Source organism: Zootoca vivipara, chromosome 15, assembly GCF_965207765.1.
Source record: "Zootoca vivipara chromosome 15, rZooViv2.hap1.1, whole genome shotgun sequence".
Classification (NCBI taxonomy): Eukaryota; Metazoa; Chordata; class Lepidosauria; order Squamata; family Lacertidae; genus Zootoca; species Zootoca vivipara.
The window spans coordinates 15,921,926-15,943,679 of NC_142598.1; the positions used below are offsets into that span (position 1 = coordinate 15,921,926).

The window sequence follows — 21,754 nt, forward strand, 5'->3', positions numbered from 1 at the left end:
GGGTGGCAGAATGAGAGAAAATTGTGTCTGTGCCCCCTGACGTATTACCCAAAGGGATGGCAACCTTCTGCAGAAGGCTGGCTGGCTGAGATACTAAGGAAGGGTGAGCAGCTTATCTGTAACATAGAATTATGTCCTTAAACAGCAAGTGAGAATAATTTTGTTTAAACATACTTCGGAAGGAAGCCAAAGACAAAGGTTTTAGGGAACTAAGTTTGCTGCTTAAATGGGCCTTCTGTTTTAATCGGTATTGCCCTTTTAAAGAATCTGCATTGTTAGGAACTAGCAGAACAGCAGAATTGACTAGGTAAAGCAGTAACTAGGAGTTGTCTGTATCATCTAAAGCAGGCCATTTTTATTTTTAAAATAATTATAGGCCAGACAATTTATAGGCAAGTCAGAATAGACATCCTTGCCGTAATAAAATGAAGGACAGCATCGGCTGGGATATTCTTTCTCCCTATCTCAGCTCTGCTTCCTGCACATAAAGGTAAAGGGACCCCTGACAGTTAGGTCCAGTCGTGACTGACTCTGGGGTTGCACGCTCATCTCGCATTATTGGCCGAGGGAGCCGGCGTATAGCTTCCAGGTCATGTGGCCAGCATGACAAAGCCGCTTCTGGCAAACCAGAGCAGCACATGGAAACGCCGTTTACCTTCCCGCTGTAGCGGTTCCTATTTATCTACTTGCATTTTGACATGCTTTCGAACTGCTAGGTTGGCAGGAGCTGGGACCAAGCAACGGGAGCTCACCCCGTCACAGGGATTCGAACCGCTGACCTTCTGATCAGCAAGCCCTAGGCTCAGTGGTTTAACCAATAGCATGGAAATACTGAAGAAATAATGAAAAGGTTCTGGAGTTCAGGAAAGTGGGTTAAGGGCTGTCATAAGCGACTAGATATTTCATGGGCCTGATCCAGTACACCCTCCTAATTTTTTTATGTGCCTTAAAAAAAATAGCCATATGATGATGATAATGGGTTTTATTATTTTGATATTTATTTTGAAGATGACAATGGTTTTATTTTAAACACCGGTGTAGATTATATATCGGGGTTCTTTTTTCAACGGCTGAACGTGCAACAGTAAAAGCAATGCCACCCCAATTGGTATCTGAAGAAGTGTGCATGCACACGAAAGCTCATACCAAAATAAAAACTTAGGTGGTCTTTAAGGTGCTACTGAAGGAATTTTTTTTATTTTACTTCGATCCAGACCAACACGGCTACCTACCTGTAACCAAAAAGCAATGCTACCCCAAATGGACAGAGCCCCACTGCGCGTGTCTGTCCTATCCCAGCAAAGGACGCGCCCGCCCCTTCCTCCTGCCTCGCGCCCGACAGTAACCCCGGCAACGCCTCCTACTCCGGACCCCCTCCCTCCCTGGGTCTCTCCTGTCTTAAGGGAGCCAATGAGAAGCAGGGATCCGCCTCGCGCTCTGGACGCCGCCCTTCCTCCCCAATAGGAAATAGCTTTCCCCCCTCCCAGTTCCCCCCTCCTACTCCGAGATACCGCCCTCACGTGTGGGGGGTGAGCGGGTGGGGGTGGGGAGGCGGGAGTAACCTTTGCCTCAGTTACGCTTTGGAGCCGCTCGCTCCGCCCCCTGCCACCTGTTAGCCAATGAGACGCGGGAGCTGGCGGCCTCGAGGCCAATAGGCCCGAGAGGCGGGCAGCTAAAGGGGGCGTGGTTTGCGTGAGGGGCCGCCGCGCCGCCCTGCTGCTGGTGCTGCCACTGCTGTTGCCGGCGTCGAAAGGGGTCACCAAAGCGGGTCCAGTCGGGCGGACGGACGGACCTGCGGAGAAGATGGCGGACGAGGGCGGCGGCGGCGGCGGGGCCGGTTTCCACATAGCCACGAGCCTGGCGGAGGTAGCGAGCTCAGTGGGCACTTCGGAGCAGGCGCTGCGCCTCATCCTGTCCATTTTCATGGGTGGGTAATGAACGAGACGGACCGGCGGTTGGTGCTGTGCGGGGTGTGCGAGACAGGAAGGGAGGGGAGCGGGTCGTGGCTTGCACGCGGGACACCCCATGCACACGTACCCCACACACACGTATGTGGCCTCCTGCCCCCAAGAGAGAGAGATTATCAACGTGAAGCAGCTCACCTGTGACACGAGGGATAAAGCGACACCCGCCAAAAGCCCATTCCTCTTTCTTGCACATGTTACAGCTGTTCCTATTTTCGTCTACAAGCCGCCTTGAGCGGGGGGGGGGGGAGGCGGGGTAGAAATAAATGGAAGAAGGATAGTAACCCCCATGTTCTCTGAAATGCACTTCCTGGGGAAACTGGGAGGGAGGCTGTAGCATGTGGTTTAGATGCAGAGGAAGTTGGGTTTTTTTTTCTTTGTAGCCCGTTGCATCTGGAGGATCTTAATTGTTTCATAAGTAAAGTTATAAGAATAAATATTGGGAAGCAGGTGCTGGGAAATAACTCCAATGGAGAGCCACTGCTACTTTGTCTCAGTAGGCCACTGAGGGCTGCATGGACAAATAGTCTGATTTACCATAAGGTTGCTTATCCTAAATTGCAGTTTTGTGTGTGTGTGTGTGTGAGAGAGAGAGAGAGAGAGAGAGAGAGAGTTTGAGAGAGGAAAGGGGGAAAAACAGGAAATCGTGGGTTGCCCTTCTGTTTGGGCTTCTTAGAAACATGTGGCTGGTCACTTGGAAACAGGGTTTTGAGAAGGAAGGTTCTTCTGTTTGATCTAGCAAGGCTGTTCTTGTGTATATATACTGACCTCTGTTGCCTTTCTGGTCTCTCTTCCCCTTGCCTTAGTTACAGATGTCTGCCATAGAGATTGGGATCAGCAAGTTGTTTGACTGATTGTCTGCCAAGGAAGGGGACAGCAAGACTTACCTACTTTTATTAGCTGTGTAGAAGACAGAACTTGAGCTAACGCAGTGGCTTTTCTCAGTCCTATGCAATGGGTTTCACATACCACTCTCGGACTCCATCAAAGCTTATGCTGTAATAAATCAGCTAGTCTTAAGGGTGCTGCAGAACTCTGTGCTATTTGTTTTACATAGCTGTCAAAGCCATGAGAATCCTACTGTCCTTCATTACATGTATGGCAAAGGTGGCTAACTTCTAGGCCTCCAGATGTTGTTGCAGATGGAGTGCTAGGGGAGGGGTAGTACCTCTGCTGTGGGACAAATCATGCTCCTTCTGAGGTAGTTTGTCCACCATAGAGCCCCACCCTGCACTCAGTTCTCACCTGTGGCTCCTAGAAACTGTCGGCATGTGACAGCAGGCACACCCCGGGAAACGGCTTCAACTGGCTGGCTAAACCAGATGAGGACAGTCGATGGGTCTCAAACCCTCGGTGAGTTTGGGACTTCCCCTGCATGCGAAGACAGGCTCCGGCAGACTGAGCAGATGAGACCAATGGTGGGTCCAGTGGTCAAGTAGGCAGTTTCTGCACATGCTGTAGAGGGAATTGAGGGGCGGATGAAGCTTGTCAGCCTGGAAAGGTAGCCCATCTAGGAGAAGGAAAACTCTGGTCCTAAACCTCAGCTGCCTTGCGGGACATCTTCAGGAGATGAAAACAATTCCCATCATCCCTTGAGCTTTGCTAACTAGAGCTAATGGGAGTTCAGAGTTCAACATCTTGAGAATCTTAGGTTAGCCACTCCTGATCTACAACCACTCCTTGCTTACAGGTGTGTGAAATTAGCACTGACCTGCCATTAAGAGTTAGAGCAGTAAGCACTGAATAAGGGCAGCATGGCTCCTTTGCTTTTTTCATGATTGCGGAGAAGAAGAAAGCAGGAATGGGTGCAGTTACTTTTCACTCCTACAAATGTTCTGTGCAGTTCTTAAAGGTGCATGAGTTCTGCCTTCCTTCTGAATCAGCTATCACCCCTTGGTTACAACTGCTTGTTACTCCTGGTGGTTGGTCTGCCTGTAGCCCAAGTCTAGGGCAGAAAAATATATGAGTGACCAGATGCATACAAAAGAAGGGAGAAGGGTTCCTGGAAGCACATATGCATGTCATAATATGAATAGTGCTGGAGTTGTAACCTATGACACAGTTCTAAGCATACTTCCATTGACATATTTCTAAGTAGACATGGTTAGGGCTGGATAATTTCTAGCTCTGTCTGCCATATTCCAAGTCCAAACAATACAAGAAAAAAAAAGGGTGGAAGGATTCCAGGTTATTTTTAGATGAAAGAAAGGTTATGTCTCCAAGCATCATTGAAGATTGTGGGGGCACCATGTTGAGTGCTACACATTGCTGGGCTCATGACACCACATGGAGATTGATAGGCAGGCTTGAAAGTAAAGGATGAGTCATAGCTGTGTTTTGGATTTGTGGGTTCCCAACAGCCTTTACAATGGATATGGATGGCTTAGGGTGGTTTTTCTGAATTCTGACAGTCTTCTAAGTCTAATTCACCTACAACAAAACAGATCCTCCAGTCCTCTCTTTGGCAGGAAAGTGCATATCATCTTTACACCAATGAATTTGTGTGTGCCGTCTGCTGCTGTGCAAAAGGATCTGTAAGTTGGGGCATGAATCAAACTTGGCATTAGAAGTGAACAATTACAGGGCATCTCAAATTCCCTCCTAAAGCCAGCTAGTCAGACGGCTTGGAGAGGCACTGCTATGGCAGGAACTTAACATGTGTTCTTTATGTCTCTCCAGCTCTCATGGTTAATATAGGTTTTGGTGGCACAAAGCTAAGTTCTGCTAGGAGGAAAGCATATTTGTGTTCCACAGAAGCCATCTTTGCAGTTGTGTGTGTGTTCCCAGGGCAAAAGAAATAGTCCCTCAATTCAGAGCTACAACATTTGAATGTCTTTTTCTGTGTTCCTTTGGATCTATTGGCATTCTGAAATGTGGGTGGTGGACTCTTTTTTTCCCCAGGGAGACCTGTTCAGCTAAATATGAATCACTATCACCAGGCTTAATTTTAAAATGTTTTGGTTTTTAGATGTTTAGGAATGCATCTCAAAGGAAAAAGATAACTGACTGTGTTCAGTTTACCTAGGAGGACTGTATCTTAATTGTGCAAATGAAAACTAGCTCTGGGTTTATGTAAAGACCTCTGATGGGGAAACCTGAGGTGGTAATACTCCAAGTTGGAACCACTGTGCTTTTAAACAGGATAGTGGTGATGCTTCCAATGAAGCAATGCTCTAGGGACCTATTTATGGTCTCTCTTACTTGCTTTTGCCAGTCACCTCTAAAAACCAACTACTTCAGTTTAAATTTTCTACATGTCTTAGTCTTAGTTTAGACCAAGCATGATCGTGTGGGTTTGTGGAGGATAGAGACATATTGAAATTGCTTACAAATAAAAATGCACAAGATTGGCAAGCAAGGCCATGTTCCTATGCACAACTAGATGACAGTAAATTCTGTTTAATTTATGGGACTTCATTCCTAATGCCTAATGTGCCCATAACTGGAGTATGAGAGTAGTGTAATCCTTAGGATGCTTTAAATTTTAATACGTAGCATTTTCTGTGTGCACCTGATTCCCCATGAGAGACCACATGTCTACAAGTAAAATGTTTGCATTGCATACACTGTGGAGAAGCATCCAAACCTGACTGGGAACTCTGCTAAGGTGTGGCTGTCTTAACTAACAGGATCGCGTGGGAAAGTTGGATCACCGTTAATTATTGAGTAGGGCGAGGCAGATCTGCTGATCTTGCTATCAACCGATCTCACGTGATAAGTATTGTGTAAATGTACTGTACTCCAGAGGTTCAGCATTGTCAAAATGCAGCACATCTTTCTTGAGCCACATAATTCCTTCCTCTCTTTGATGGTCAAGAACATTATTGCTAATTTCAGGAGGCTCTTACTAATATCTTTCTCTTGGTCCTCACTTGCAGGTATTCTGGGATGATTTTGTAAATGAAACTGGAACCAATCTCCTCTTGCAGAACCTCCCAGTTTGCCAAACCCACAGTGGCCATCCAGTTTTCAGAATGTGCCAGAGCCAGTGACCATGATCAGCATGTCACTTGCATTGCCACACTCTCATCCCTTAGGTCAGGGAGTGATTAACTTGGGGTCCTCCAGATGTGGTCCTACTATTCCCAACACCTGTGACTATTCACCATGCTTCTTGGGGCTGATGGGAGTCCAGCAACATCTGGAGGGGGACAGGTAACCACCTCTGCCTTATCTGGTGATGGGGAAATGAAAGAAGACAAGTATCCACCTACTTCTTGCCCAAACAAGCTTCTTGTCCTCTTTTTCTTCTCATTGGGGCGCCAGATTTCTCCTAACCCCTGACACCTGTCAGCAGTTTCTTCCCACTAAGGCTCGATGCAGAGCACTTCTTTTGTGGGCTATTCCCTTCTCGTCCACGCAGAATAGTTCACTCCCACAATAACTTTTGCCATTTCTAACCATGCATCATGTTTTTATAAGTAGTGAGAGGGGAGACTTAAAAGGATTGACAGAATAAATATTGGAAAGAAAAAAGACTTGGACCTGTTTTAAACCCAGACCAATCATTTTTAATAGCTTTTTTCTGTTTCTGTTTTGAAGTGTGCACCCTACTCTTGTGTTCCTTATAAAGATAAAATAGCCTGTCTATCTCAGATGTATCTGATGCTGGTTACATCAGTAGTGATGGTGTGTGTTATTGCCTATCCCCTTCTCCACTTGCCAGAGCTCCTCCACCTGCTCTGTCTCTTGCCTTCTGTTCCCTACCCCAGTGTTTCCCAACATTTTTCCGACCATGGCCCCCTTCCGACCTAGTTTCCTTCCTGTGTCCCCCAATAAGTAAAAATCAATACCAATCTTAGGTTCTGCCTCCCCCCCAACAAAAATCCTGGCCTACGCCCATACCCCCCACCATCCTACCGGTAGGATAGGCCTCCAAGTTGGGAAACACTGCTCAGCCCTACCCGACTCCATTGCCTTTAAGTTATGCTAAGGCAGGCATCCCCAAACTGCGGCCCTCCAGATGTTTTGGCCTACAACTCCCATGATCCCTAGCTAAGAAGACCAGTGGTCAGGGATGATGGGAATTGTAGTCCAAAACATCTGGAGGGCCAAAGTTTGGGGATGCCTGTGCTAAGGTAACGACTCTGCAGGGCTGCATATGTGGGACACTGTGACTGTTCCCTTGTCTGTAAACAGACAGTTCACTATCTCTCTGCCGGGCAAGGTGGTTGTACTTCAAGATGTACACTCAGGAGCCACTGTACACATGGAACTCCTTGTTAAGCATAAGCTACAGCACAAAATGCCCTGTACAGTCAGTCATTCTACAAATGCAATCCTATCTGGCATGAGCTGTATCGTAATTGGATCTTGCCCTAGCTTCACCTGTGCTTTCAGTAGCAGCACCACACCTTATTGGAGGCAGCTTTACTCATCTCAAGTGAGCGTTGGATTAAAAGTGCATTTATGTCAATAGGCATTGTGTAAGATCTACAGGAAGACAGCATTTTGAACTAATATCCAGCACTGTATGCTCCTCACATTTTTACCGAATGAATGCTTTCATTTACTATGTAGTACTTCTGATTTTTCCATGTCAAGTTTCCAGCTGGCTTCTTAACTGTCCCAGTCTTCCATATAATAGTTTCTGTATTCATTTACCAGTAGCGTTTTTGGCCCTCTAGAACTCTTTTGGTACTTGAAGTGGAAAGCTAGCCTTCAGCACTAGCATTTCGGCTGTCTTGATGCCCAACATTTGGGGCTTCCATTATCAGCTGTCTAGTGATACTATGATATCAGCATTCTACCTCTTATGCTCCTTCTACATGTTTTCATGTCCCTGGATGCATCAATATGGTTGGATGCGAACAAGATTCGCAGTGCACAAAGTCTGCTATGTTTCCACCAACTCACTTTTGACTGTGTACTTGTTCCACAGCCTGTCCCCTGAAAAGAAGGGTTTGCTACTGATAGCTCAGTTGGGTAGAGTTGTGCTAATAATGCCCTGGTTGCAGGTTTAATCCCCATACGGGACAACAGCACATTCCTGTATTGCAGGGGGCTGGACTAGATGATCCTAAGGTTCTACGATTCTTTGATCTTGAGTTGGGTCATTGGTTTATAAGCCCAGTACTGCTCACTCTGATTGGCATCAACTTTCCAAGGTGTTGGAAAGAGGGTGATATTTCCTAGCGCAGGAACCTGAGATGTTTTTACTGGAGGGGCTGGAAATAGAACCTGGGACATTCAGCATGCAACACCTGTGCTGTGCCACAGACAGATGACCCTTCCTAGGTGAGCATTGCCAGGTTCTCAGGAAGTCCAATGTTGGATTATATAACATTTTTTTGGATACATGTTGAGGTCAGGGATGGCCACGAGAGAAGCTGAGGGGGCAGTTTGGGGTCACTAAGAAAGGGATCAGAATAGGAGAAATACAAATCTGACAACGGCATACAATTGATTGAGGAGTTCTGTGCAAACCCCATTGGCACGTACTGCTGGTGCAGCTCCCAACTGTATCAGGTAGGGCCTCGACAGGATAACTTCCCCAAACATTGATCCCTCTTATCTTACTTTTAATTACAGGAATTTCTGCCCTGCTTCTCAAATAATTCCTAGGGTGACTTACGGTACTATAATACAAAATCCAATAAAACATTTAAAATGTATGAAGGCACTCTAAAAATATAAGAAGGTAGCAACAAATCATCAGCCGAGATAAAAACTGATTGGACTAAGAGGCCTGGAAAATAGCCCCTGCTTGCTGCTGAAATGATTTCAAAGGAGCCACCAGGTCAGCCTCCTTGAGGAGAGCGGCCCACTGTCGGGGTGCCACAGCCAGGAAGGGCCAGTCCCCAGCTGGATGTTGGTCATATCTCCAGTAGAAGGGAACCCAGAGACGGTCCTCACAGAAGATCTAATGGGAGTGGGCAGGGAAGGTGCTAGTAAGATCTCCTTCTGGTCCAGACTGTAAGCAGTGCTCTGAGTAAATACCTGCTTTTTCTTCATCAAGCTCCTAGGCAAAGCCTCTGGTATGAGTATGTTGTAATAGTGACTCTCAGTTTCATGGTATTCAGAGACTCCACGTCAATTATGGTTGCTCCACGTCAACAACTTTGCCAAGAACTTTGCCACATACCTCCTACAATCTGCAGCATTCTGAGAATCAGCATTTCTTTTGGAACTCCTTGCTTTTATGGCTGCAAAGATAAGTTTGGAGTGAATAGTGCCTGTGATTAACGACATCATTGCATAGGCAAGGAGTGTCATAAGGACAATAATCCACATTAAGTACCAGAACACTTGTGTGTGAATTTATCCCTTAAAATTACTGCTTCGTCCTGAATCTTGATAACTAGTTATTATTATTTTTTAAGTTTTGAGAGAAGAGAAGCAGTGTATCTGTGGCTGGAGACAGGCATTAGTTTGTTTGTCTTCCGCTTTCCAGGAAAGTTGAAGTGTGACAGCCATTGTAGCTCAGGGTGCTCTTAGAAATAAGCACTCACCAGCTTGCTTCTTTTTATCCTACAATCATTACTGGGAAACTAAGGTTTTGCGGATTTCTACAATGCTTCAGAAACCTGTTTCACCAGAGGTGCAAGTGTGCTAAATTAGTGTGTCGTGCATTATCTCAATTTCTTTTTTAAAAATATAGTGAGTATCTGCAGTCTAAATGCTCCCAAGAATGTGGGCTGCTGCTAATTCTGCTAAAAGGATTAGGCGGCACAGAACAAAACTAATGGGATTTGAACCTTTGATCCATTAGTAAATCATTAAACCTGAGGGTGGGGAGTAGGAAGATTTGAAGAAGAAGAAGAAGAAGAGGAGTTTGGATTTGATATCCCGCTTTATCGCTACCCGAAGGAGTCTCAAAGCAGCTAACATTCTCCTTTCTCTTCCTCCCCCACAATAAACACTCTGTGAGGTGAGTGAGGCTGAGAGACTTCAGAGAAGTGTGACTAGCCCAAGGTCACCCAGCAGCTGCATGTGGAGGAGCGGAGATGCGAACCCAGTTCCTCAGATTACGAGTCTACCCCTCTTAACCATTACACCACACTGGCTCTCAACCTTGAGGCTTGAAGCCTTCGGGCTATAAACTTGTCAATGTGTTTCTTTAATTTCAAAACAAAATAATAATAATAGAGTACAACCTCACAGGATTGGTATAAGGGTAAATGCGAGAGAAGTTGTAGCTGTGCTATATATCTGATATTAAAATAATCCAAGTTACAGGTAGGTAGTCGTGTTGGTCTGCCATAGTCGAAATAAAATAAAATAATTCCTTCCAGTAGCACCTTAGAGACCAACTAAGTTTGTCATTGGTAAGAGCTTTCGTGTGCATGGTATCTGAAGAAGTGTGCATGCACACGAAAGCTCATACCAATGACAAACTTAGTTGGTCTCTAAGGTGCTACAGGAAGGAATTTTTTTTTTGTTTAAAATAATCCAGTAAGCTCTATAGGAGACTCAGAAATAAACCACTGCTTCAGGGGAAAGGTGTGAGAGATCCAATTACAATGTCACTTGGTTACTAGGTAATATTTATAGCATAGCTGGTTGTACTGGAGAGCAATGGTAAAATATGGCTTGTGTGGTAGATTACACTTACTAGAATCTGGTTCATTGTGCAACTGGCTGAAATGTGCAACTGTCAGTCAATGAATTGGGGGGGGGGCAGAGGTGAGCCAAGCGGGGCTCTTGGTTAGAACTGCGTTGCTGTTCATAGTGTTGAAGGAGTTGATGAAGACTTACAAAACGTTAGAGAGAGTAAAACTTGTGTAATCAGTAAACTGCCTGAATTCGAAATAGTCAACTCAGGAAATTTTACTGATAGGCACGGCCGGCCCTATGGCCAGGCTGGGTGGCGCAGGGCGCCAGGGAGCTGTGCCTGCCCACGCAGCTCCGGCCGCCCGCTGCACTGGGAAACTGGGCAGGGTGGGGGCGCCGGAGGGATCCGCGGCGCCAGGGCGCCAGATATACTTGAGACGGCCCTTCTGGTAGGGTAGGGTTTACGTTGATGTTTTGGAATGAGACATGTGTGAAACAAATCATTTTAATTTACAAAGTTTCTTTGGGATGGCACGTGGCATTTCGGTCTATCCTGCACCCTAGGATACATTGCATCTCCTGACAGGTTCTTGGTCAACTCCAGCTCCCCAACATCCAGGTCATGGGGGTGGGTGCGGGTAGCAAGTTTTACCACTTCTGCAACAGTGTCTCCAAAGGCAGCACTTTAGTTCTTTCTCCATAGGACTGAACTGAAAAAAGTAAAGGTGTGTTTAGGGTGTCAGCCAAAGCTTCCCCCAGTCCTTTCTTCCAAAGCTTTGTTTCTTGGTCACTTTAAATTGTTGAGTATGCCTGGACAGTATTCTGGGTGTGTGGAGAAACCAAGGATACTTAGCCATTGTCAACTGCCCAGTTAAAACTGACTCAGGAAGTACCGGTATCTTATGCAGTGGGTGGAGAATTTTTAGCCTTGTGGGTTTGTTAGAAGATTGATGCAGTTTTCCAGGGTTTCTGCTTCCGAAGGGTGTCTTAAGAGTTTACTGTTTCTCTGATCATTACATAGTGTTGGACATCTGATGTAGTTCTCTTGTCATTGAGAACTGGTGCTCTCATTTTAAAATGCTCTCATGATTTTTGTATGGATTGCAGTCTTTATAAAATTTTATCTGTGCCTCTTGGGGTTTTAATTTCGCTCTCTATTTTCATTTTGTTTTGAACATGCAACCGTTTGAGTAATATATCTGGTATTGTGTGTTAACCAGCGTGAACCACTGTTTTCATTTTGAGTGTCTCTGAAAAAGCATTATTTCCAGTGATGTTATCCATTTCATGTATTTTAGGAAAGTCCCCTGATGATGAGTACATCATTGCTTAAAATTTGGTAAGGGCATGTGGCTCTCTGGGTGTTGCTGGATTCCAATTCCCATCAGCCCCAGTCAGCATGGCCAGTGTTTGGGGATTATGGAAGTTGGTTTCCAACAAAATCTCGAGGACCACAGGTTCCCCATCCCTGATTTATACTTTTCGGATTAATAAACTTGTCCCCCGCATCTGCTGGATTTGTTTTTTAAATTCTGTGTTTGTAAACCTATGTCTTTGAGCAGTGTAACATGAAGTTTTTATGCAGTGCTTTGTCTTAACAATTCCTCCGGCCTATAAGAGCAAGGCAGTGCTTTTTTCCTCAAAAAAATGTTTAGGGGGTACTCTCATTTTTTTACTCATATTGAAATACTGCCCCTCAATGAGTACAAACTTAATTCACATAATGTTTTAGGGTATGCGTCCCCCCAGAAAAAAGCCCTGGAGCAAGGCACTGTTAACTTCCCTGTTCCTCCTTACAGACTGGGCTGAGTCTAGAAGATAGCCATGAGCTCACAGTAGAGTCTTATTTAGCTAATGTGAGACCTAAACGGTGAATTTGGTGCACCCTCTGTGTCCCCTGGATAGAATAATCAAAAGGGAATGCTTTATAGAATCCATTTGTGTTCGTCTAGACTGATCTGTGTTCCTATTCTTTCTCTGTAGGATACCCCTTTGCCTTGTTCCAGCGCTATTTCCTTTTCCAGAAAGAGCTCTACCTCATACACCTGTACAACACGCTAACGGGGCTCTCGGTTGCCTACTTCAACTTTGGTAAGGGGGGCTGAGAAGATGGCTGCCTGACCAGTGAGTACCAGAGTGGGGGTGGGGGGGTGAAGTTGTTTTTCCTTGCGGTTTCTAATTGTCTCTCACATTTACCTCCTCAGGGCCACAGTTCTGTCACTCCCTCATATGTGTCTTCGTTCAGTTTCTCATACTGAGGCTCATGGGCCGCACAATCACTGCCGTCTGCACTTCCTTCTGCTTTCAGATGGTAAACCTGTTCCTTCTGCGTTCCTCTCTGAGATTCTGATCTTGCTGTCTTTTGCTTCTGCCCAGCAAGAGCTGTGCAGGAGCCTGGGGAGTGGGGTTGGGAGGGCAGATAGAAGAAACAGTGGTTTATCCTCACGGCTAATGTCTTTCAGCTATATCTGATGGCTGGCTATTACTTCACTGCCACAGAGAGCTATGACATCAAATGGACCATGCCACACTGTGTCTTGACTCTCAAGCTGATTGGTAAGCAATTTTGCTCATCCAGTTCTGTTTCATCATTGTGCTTTGGCGCCACAAATTCCCTCCTACGGTCCAGCTACCGGTATGTTGCTGTTTTAAAATGTGTACAGTTGTACCTTGGTTCGCGAACGCCTTGCGGCTCAAATGTTTTGGCTCCTGAATGCTGCAAACCCAGAAGTGGCTGTTCCAGTTTGCAAACTATTTTTGGAAGCTGAACGTCCAACAGGGCTTCCATGGCTTCCGATTGACTGCAGGAGCTTCCTGCAGTCAATCAGAAGCCACACTTTGGTTTCCGAATGTTTTGGAAGTCGGAATGGACTTCCGGAACAGATTCTGTTCAAGAACCAAGGTACGAACGACTGTATTGGGAAATCCCAGGGTAGATTACATGGGGCTTCCAGTGGCCTCTCAAGCAGATAGTAATCTGGTTCATACTCACTGAACTGCAACATTGGGTTTTTCAGGCCATTCAGTGGGCTGACTTTTTGTACGGTGTTGGCCTCCTTGATTATATTGGTATCTCTTTCTACCCCTAGGTTTGATCATTGATTACTATGATGGCAGAAAAGAAGTGGTGAGTGAAATGGAATCATTTTCTTACCCCCACTCCTCTCAACGGGATTGTGTTCAGGGGAGTTATTGGAGATAAGGGCTGTAGCAATTAGGAAAGGGTCCTGTGGAGCAGGCTGGGTACCCAGGAAAGTGTTCCTTCCAGGGTAGAAACCATCCACTTCTCAAACAGGTTATGAGTGAAACTCTAAATTCCAAACACTTGTACAAACAAGTACAGAGGAAAAATCTGGTATAAGAAGTCAAAAGTTGGGCTTCTTAAGAGAATTAGAAAGTTACAGATACAGTGGTACCTCGGAAGTCGAATGGAATCCGTTCCGGAAGTCCGTTCAACTTCCAAAACGTTCAGGAACCAAGGTGTGGCTTCCAATTAGCCGCAGTAAGCTCCTGCAGCCAATCAGAAGCCGCGACGGACGTTCAGGTTCCAAATATTGTTCGCAAACTGGAACAATCACTTCCAGGTTTGTGACGTTCAGGAGCCAAAACGTTCGACTGGCAAGGCGTTCGACTTCCAAGGTATGTCTGTATTTGAAAGAGGAGGCAGTGAAAGCAAAAAAAGATGCAAGAAGCAAACAAAGCTGGCAGATTTACAAAGCCTTGGTTACAAAGAAAATGGGACCAAAATCCCTAAGCCATTTTGATCACCTTAACACAGACACACAACTCTCAGACACACAACTCACCTTATTATTTTAAAGTTATCCTTGGGGCTGAGTAGAAAATGTGCTTCATCCAATCCAAGTAAGACTTGATAAACTTGGCCAATGAGAAGATGACTTTAAACTTCCAGTCTGAGGGGGTGGTCAGCTGGGACATTGAATATGCTGAAACACCTATGAAGCATTAATCCACTCACACCTGTCAACGGCAGTATCCAGATCATGATTAGAGGGGGAGGGCAGGACTCCAAATCATGCCTTTGCTTATGTGCATAAGGGCTGCTGGGAACAAGGCCAGAAAAATGAAGGGCTCTTTTAAATGAAGTTTCTTTTAAACATGAAACTGATTCTCCACAGGCCTGAGGCAAAGATTACAGATAATAGAGTAATGACTTAAGGGAAAAACTAACAAATAAAGTTGGTGCAAATGCTGACCTTGTATCCTCCCGCTCCTTTGCAAAGCCTCCTGCTTGCTTTCAGGTCTATCAAGCAGTCTTTCTTCAAGTTTGGACATATGCGGGTGGGAGTGGGGGTTCGTTCATTTGAGGATGTTAGGGAGGATTGGGTAGAGAAATGCTATCTGTTACTGTGCCCTTGAGCTTATCATGGCTTCTTCTGTGCCAGTCCCTGCTTCCATTTCTAGAACTCCAGGGAACAAAGCCAGAAAAAGTTGCAGTTGACAAGTCCTTAGGAAAGCAAATGCCAGAACAGTTCGCTAGTAGGATTATGAACGACACTACAAAGCATGCTATGAACCTAGAGATTTCTGTCCATGATTGACCTTTGGGATTCCTAATGGTGGATCTTGTTCTTCAAAGCATTTAGAGCAAGTGAGTTAGGCAGCTTTAAGACTAACAAAAAATCTCATGCATGCAAGCAAAAGCAAATTAATGGATGCTGATGCTGTTGTTGGTGTCTTTATTATTTTTCTGCAGCAGGCTCTCACTCCTGAACAACAACAGTTTGCTGTTCGGGGAGTTCCTACTTTACTGGAAGTCACTGGCTTCGTGTATTTCTATGGTGCCTTCATGGTGGGGCCACAGTTCTCCATGACACAATATCATAAGCTGACAAGAGGCGAGTTGACTGACGTTCCAGGCCAAAGACCCAACAGGTAATTCTCCTTGCCCCGCTTCCCAGTGCCTGGAGTATTCTTGTCCATTTCCTGTGCATCCTAGCACTACTAATCAAGACTCCAAACATTGCGGGGTGTGGGGCATTCCAGCTTCCTCGTGGTGGTGATTCCGAAATCCATGTAAGGGTTATAACTTTAGTAGGTCAAGCAAAATATTACAGAATCATGTGCAGTGTCCAAGATTTCAAGTTATCCAGGGTCGTCGTCCCCCATAAAGGTAGTCATTGTAATAAAAAGCACACAACATTTGTCCATTTGAACCACAGTCCACTTTCCCTTTGTTCTGAAATAGTGCACCGCTGGATGACTGATTTCCTCTCTCTCCCCAACATTCATTTCAGCTTTGTGCCTGGCCTTAAGCGCCTGGGCTTGGGCCTCTTCTTCATGGTAGTTTACACTGTCGTGTCCCCATACTTCCCTGAGGAATACCTTGTCTCAGATGCTTACCTGGTAAGTAGGGGTTGGAGGAGAAAGAGCAGTAACTCCAGGAGGAAATTTATTTGTTTGTTTGTTTGTTTATACCTCATCCATCTGGCTGGGTTTCCCCAGCCACTCTGGGCGGCTCCCAACAGAATATTAAAAACACGATAAAACATTAAACATAAAAAACTTCGCTACACAGGGCTGCCTTCAGATGTCTTCTAAAAATCAGGTAGTTGTTTATTTCCTTGAGGGCGTTCTAGGACAGGCGCCACTACCGAAAAGGCCCTCTGCCTGGTTGTGCAAGTCCTTAAGTTGATGATGAAAAGCAAGAACCTTGTTGCTTCTGAGCATCTGAAACGTGTGTGTATGTGTGCGAACTTTTTTTGGCTTAAGTGTGTATGGCTAAAAGTGCCATCTTTGCTTGCATACACATTGCAAGCATACAGACTGCCCACCTCAGTTGATCCCTGCAAATGACCAGGGACAGGGCAATTTGCAACCTTCTCCGGGCTCTGGGCTTAACCTGCCCCAGTGCTATGTCAAACTTTTTATTGCTTTGCTGTTGCTGTCAAAATTAGTTGCATCAAGGTGGGGATAGGGATCCCTATTATTTATTACTAATATATCTAAGAAACTGGATCAGGTCCCCAAACTGAGGGCTAGTTACCCATGTTTTAACATGTCAGACATACATACTAATACTCTAGCAATCAGCTGGATACTACCTAGCCCACAAGCCATGCAACCAATGTCTTAGACAACCAGTTTCAATCACTTTGGCAACATGGGAAGCTTTGTGACCAGTTTGAACGATTGCAAACCCTGCTGCTGAGGCACAGGGCTGCATAGCACCAACTTTCCAGCTCCTTGTTTCTTTCCTTGAGTCCAAGTACTTTCTCAGCTAGAAGAAGCTTTTGTCTCTGTCCCATCTCCATGCATCTTTTTCTTTCTTTCATGAAGCACCATAAACACTTGCATGAGAATCTATAATTATAAACAAAAATCTACGCTTACACCCAAAACTACATGAGAAACCACTCGATTTATATTCAATGCATTCAAAACATTGCATGCCTTTAAATTTAACTGCTGTCTGCTTTTTTTATTATATGTAAATGTGTACGGTTAACTATATGAAAGGCATCTTTAGATATCTTGTACCGTACATCCTGTTTGCATCAAACATCTATGAGAATATTTTAATACTAAGGGTTTTACTTAACACAACCCAGCTTTATATGCCATTTCTCTGTACTGTTGCAGCCGCACTCGAGTTTTTTGAGACGAGCCACAGGTTCTTCCCAGAGTTGCATGTTTGATTCATCATTAGGTTCTTGTTTCTTCGCATGTTGCAACTGAGCAGACCTTCCCATCATAGCAAGTTCATTGAAGTCTTGCCTCTGGTTTCCAGTGCAAAGCTTACTTCACAGTTTTTTTTTGTTTCCTGCAGGAACAGCCCTTCTGGTTCCGCTGTGTTTATATATTGATCTGGGGCAAGACGATGCTCTATAAGTATGTTACCTGCTGGCTGGTCACGGTAAGCCTGGAAGCTAAACTTGGCCTGCAAAACCACTTTGGCCTGTTGTGTGAGGCCAAGCAGTGTCAGGACAACTTGTTCATATTCGCCGGTTTCATTGCAGGAAGGAGTCTGCATCATCACGGGACTTGGCTACAATGGAAAGGATGAAAAGGGGAGGCCAAAGTGGGATGCTTGTGCAAACATGAAAGTTTGGCTATTCGAGACAACCCCTTATTTTACAGGCACCATCGCCTCCTTCAACACTAATACCAATGCCTGGGTGGCTCGGTGAGCAATGCTGATAGCTTTTCTGCAGAACAGTTGTTCCCAAACCTGGGTAGAGGGGAGGTAGCCTTTTGTACAAGACCAGAAAAAGTCCTGAGGCTATCTATTTTTTTGTGTGTTTACCTTGGCCCACTTTTGAAATGTGAGCAGTATCTGATTTTTTTTAAAGCATATATCCAGAGCTAAAGGGGACTCAGTAGAAATACCAGTGGGCAGGGACAGGGCTTCTGTGCTCACAATTACCCCAATGTAGTAAGTTTCCTTGTTTGAACTCGGTAGGATTTATTTCTTGGTTGGATTTACTACTAAGTAAAGCAATCTTACTTAGTAAATGTGTATCCACCATTCTTTGCCCATGGAACTCTAGGTGTAAGATAGAAGGCTTCTTTGGTGGTCTCCCAACCAGGAAGTGAGCAAGCCCTGAGACCTGCTTAACCTCAGCAAGGCACGCAAGCACCATGTACCTTCCCACCAGGCACACAAAATCTCTGGGATGGGGGAACCTGTGGCCCTTCAGATGTTGCCACATGGTGTGGCTCCTGGCCATGTTGTCTAGGGTAGCACCAGTTGGGAGTTGAACAGCATTTGAAGGGGCCACAAGTTCACCACGCCTCACCTAATGTCTTTGTGCATAATCCAGCTGCTCCACAGTAGATTCACATGATTACCTTCTTCAGAGCAAGGTGTTCATCCCCAACCCATTTTTCCTTCTTTACATCACCTGGAGTGGTGATGACTATGATCCTTATCTTGCAAATTGGCTTGACAAAGTCCTATTATGAATTACAAGCTGGTAACATTTGGAGCTGGTGGAATCGTGATTTTAAATACCCTGGGTGGTATTCAAATAGGTTTTACTCAGAGGAGACGAAATGAATGGACCTAATTTAGTCACTTTCATTAATTTCACTCAGTCTGCTCTGAGTAAACCTTAGTGGACTACCACCATAGCTACTTTGGGAATTGTACAGCACCAATCAAGAAAGTGCTTTTACACATGAAATAACAAATATCTGCTGCATGCCTATGATAGTGGAAATGGATTCCACACAAAGTTTGAGAAATTAAGCCGGAACTCAAGTTGTTCAACTTGAGGGTTTTCTTGTGGGCAAATGATGTTTGCATTTCCCTAACTGAAAAGCATTCTCCAAATCTTTTAGAAACCAGTCCAGTAAAGAAAAAAATTCACGCAGTAAAATAAAACCTATATGAAGGTTGTCACAACAAACCCAAGATACAGAACACAAATTATGCCAAGAAGTAGCTAATTAAGAGGTTAGAAGTGATCACCATGGCAGTCTATAGTAATAGATTTAACTTGCACAGAAATCTTGTATATAAAGTAAGCCATAGCGCAGTACCAAAGCATATTTCCCAAGTTTTATTCTTAGCATCTTATTAATGTGTTTGCCCAGTACCCCCAGCACAATCTAACTAAAACCACCTATTTCCATAAAATTGCGATCAAATTATTTCTGCTACATGGAGAAAGATAACTTTGAACCAAGGCGCACCAGTGTTTTTGAAGTGCTGGTTTAAAACCCTTTCCTTTTGCTGTTTGAGCCTCCTGCAGCAAAAACAAAACAAAACCCAAACTTGATGAAACTACCATTACCTTTTTGAGATGACATTGTTATCACTAAATGGCGATTAATGCCTTCAGGACTGGCAACTGAAAGGATTTATTCTTTTCCATCTACAGCTACATTTATAAGCGGTTGAAATTCCTGGGCAACAAGTTACTATCTCAAGGACTGTCCTTGTTTTTCCTGGCTATCTGGCATGGTCTGCACTGTGGATACTTGGTGTGCTTCCAAATGGAGTTCCTCATTGTCACCGTTGAGAGACAGGTGAGGAGCTTTAAATGAGTGGTGATAGTAGGACTGTTGCTAAAGTCAGTCTCTAGGTCAGGGCGGCCCAACTTTTCATACCAAGTGGGCTGCAAGAGTGCTTCAACACAGAAGCCATGGGTGCACACAGCCTTATTTCACTGGGGGCAGGAAGTGAGGCAAAAGTTTGATGTCCCCTCCCAGCCCTCTTCCTAAAGTAGCTGCTTTCCCAGAGGCTTAGGGAAAGAGGCACAAGGCTCTGGCAGGGTCCTAGAGCCCTCCCACCTACTCCCTAAAATGCTAACTAGACTTAGGGAAGGAGGTGGGAGGACTCTAGGACCCTGTCAGAGCCTTCAGGCCTCATTCACAAAATCTAGGGCCTCACCCAGCTTTGGTATGGCAGCAGGAGGTGGCTCACCTTGATCCAGGTACTTTGGCTTTCTTGGAAAGTCCTCCATCAGATTATAGAAGTTGGCACCACCAGATTGCCAGGAAGGATGTGGAATGAAGTTTCTGAATTGGAGGTTACTTGACTTCTTCCTTGTGGTTCCTCAGTGACCAGCATCAGTTTTACAAAGGGTCATGTTGGGTTTTGGTGGTTTTGTGTGTGTTCTAGACTGGAGAATGAAAGAAAATGTTTTCTTCTCACTACAGTAGCCCAAGGCTAAGACTGGCTTTCGTAAATGCCAATGAATCAAACCAATTGAAGATTGGGGGCTATAGGTTGACAGCCATATTAAGCAGTCAATTTATTACACGTCTCATCAGTGAAATCTAATTCTGTAGCCCAGGCTAGGGTGCCTGTGTTCATCCTACATTTTTGTCGACTCCCAGCTCATGTCCAGCATAGCGGATGGGCAGGGGTGGGGGTTATAGTCCAGCAACATCTGGAGGTCTGCAATTTCCCACCCGTTTCATATGTAGTCTGGTTTTGGACCACACAAAACTCATGTTGTCTCAACTCAAGCCTGCCTACAAACTCTAGCTTTTGGGGGGGGGTTACTGACCACTGTTAAGAGCACTGACAAGCCACAGCTGGGGCTGCTGTTCCACCTTAAGAGCTGCTGCACATTGGATTCTAGTACTGAACAAATAGAAATCAGAAAAACAGCCACTAAGACCTGTCCAGTCAGTGGAAGCTCAAACTATGGTGTGGGCTCTTAATTGCTGTTAGTACAAAGTAAGGTTTGGTGTTGTCTGAGTCTAGCCATGGAGACAAAGTTCTTCTTGTTACAGCTTAGTGACCTGATACACGACAGTCCACCTCTGGCTGCCTTGGCCTCGACCACTGTCTTGCGACCTTTCTTCTACGTGATTCAGCAAGCTCTCCACTGGATGTTCATGGGATATTCTCTGGTGCCGTTTTGCCTCTTCGTTTTGGAAAAGTGGCTCAAGGTACTGAAGAAATCTAATCCATGGGAAAAGAGGAGGACTTCCCTTCCCTCCCTCCCCTTATTGACAGCAGCAGTAGCATGTCTTAACTCTCGCTTCCTCATTCCCTCCTTCCAGGTATACAAGTCTATTTATTTCCTAGGCCACGTGGTGTTCTTGACAGTACTGTTTGCAATGCCTTCCATGCAGAAAATACTTGTGCCACGAAAAGAAAAGTTAAAGAAAGTCAAGTAACAACCAAAAGGTAAAAAAAAAAAAAAAAAAGTCCCAAGGGTGTGCTACTGCTTCGTAAGCCAAATCAGGTGGCATGCAGCTAGTTAATTTTGCTTCTTTCTCTTCCAGATTGTACCACGTGTGCATTTATTATCGGGATGGTAGAGGCATCACCTGCCAAACTTGCTGCGGTCAAACCCATGCAGAGTGACATTGGGAAAAGAGCACAGGGGCGAAGAGCCCAGAATGAGGGGGAATGGGGAACTGGCTGCAAACTCCCTTCCCCCTTCTACAGGTTGCCTTATCTCTCAACTTCTCCCTACGGACACTCCAGTCTCTGGAAATGTCAGATGATTGTAAAGCACTTGACGCAGCTGCCATCTAGGAATGGAGCCACCGCTTGACTTTTTCTACTTTCCAATTCTGTTAGATAAAATTGGTCCCAGTTGGTTTTTCACTCGTGCCTCATCTGCTTTTTAAAAAACAAACCGACCGGGGAAGCTGGTGCTGTTTCTATCTCCTAGCTTTGTAGGCTAGGAGGAAAGATAGGTTGGTGGTGTCCGGACCACCCACACTGTTTTAGGTAAATTGAAGGATAATCCTCTGTTGTAACAACTGCTGCGACCCTCCAGCTATTGTTGGACACAGCTTGGCTGTGGCTCCATCATAAAAGGCCAGAGACACTGGGAATGACAGCAGAACAATATCGGAAGGGCTTT

At 45.1% G+C, this 21,754-nt stretch overlaps 1 protein-coding gene across 1 annotated transcript; it reads left to right on the forward strand.

The window, feature by feature from the left end:
- Positions 1-1,733: 1,733 nt before the first annotated feature.
- On the forward strand, positions 1,734-21,492 carry LPCAT3 (lysophosphatidylcholine acyltransferase 3). The gene is made up of 13 exons (XM_035140636.3): positions 1,734-1,927; positions 12,441-12,548; positions 12,662-12,768; positions 12,920-13,013; positions 13,547-13,584; positions 15,175-15,353; positions 15,716-15,824; positions 17,248-17,334; positions 17,438-17,604; positions 19,304-19,451; positions 20,667-20,825; positions 20,940-21,066; positions 21,165-21,492. The coding sequence occupies exons 1-12, from the start codon at positions 1,804-1,806 to the stop codon at positions 21,054-21,056; spliced, it is 1,437 nt and encodes a 478-aa protein (XP_034996527.3). The 5' UTR covers positions 1,734-1,803; the 3' UTR covers positions 21,057-21,066; positions 21,165-21,492.
- The last annotated feature ends 262 nt before the right edge of the window (positions 21,493-21,754 follow it).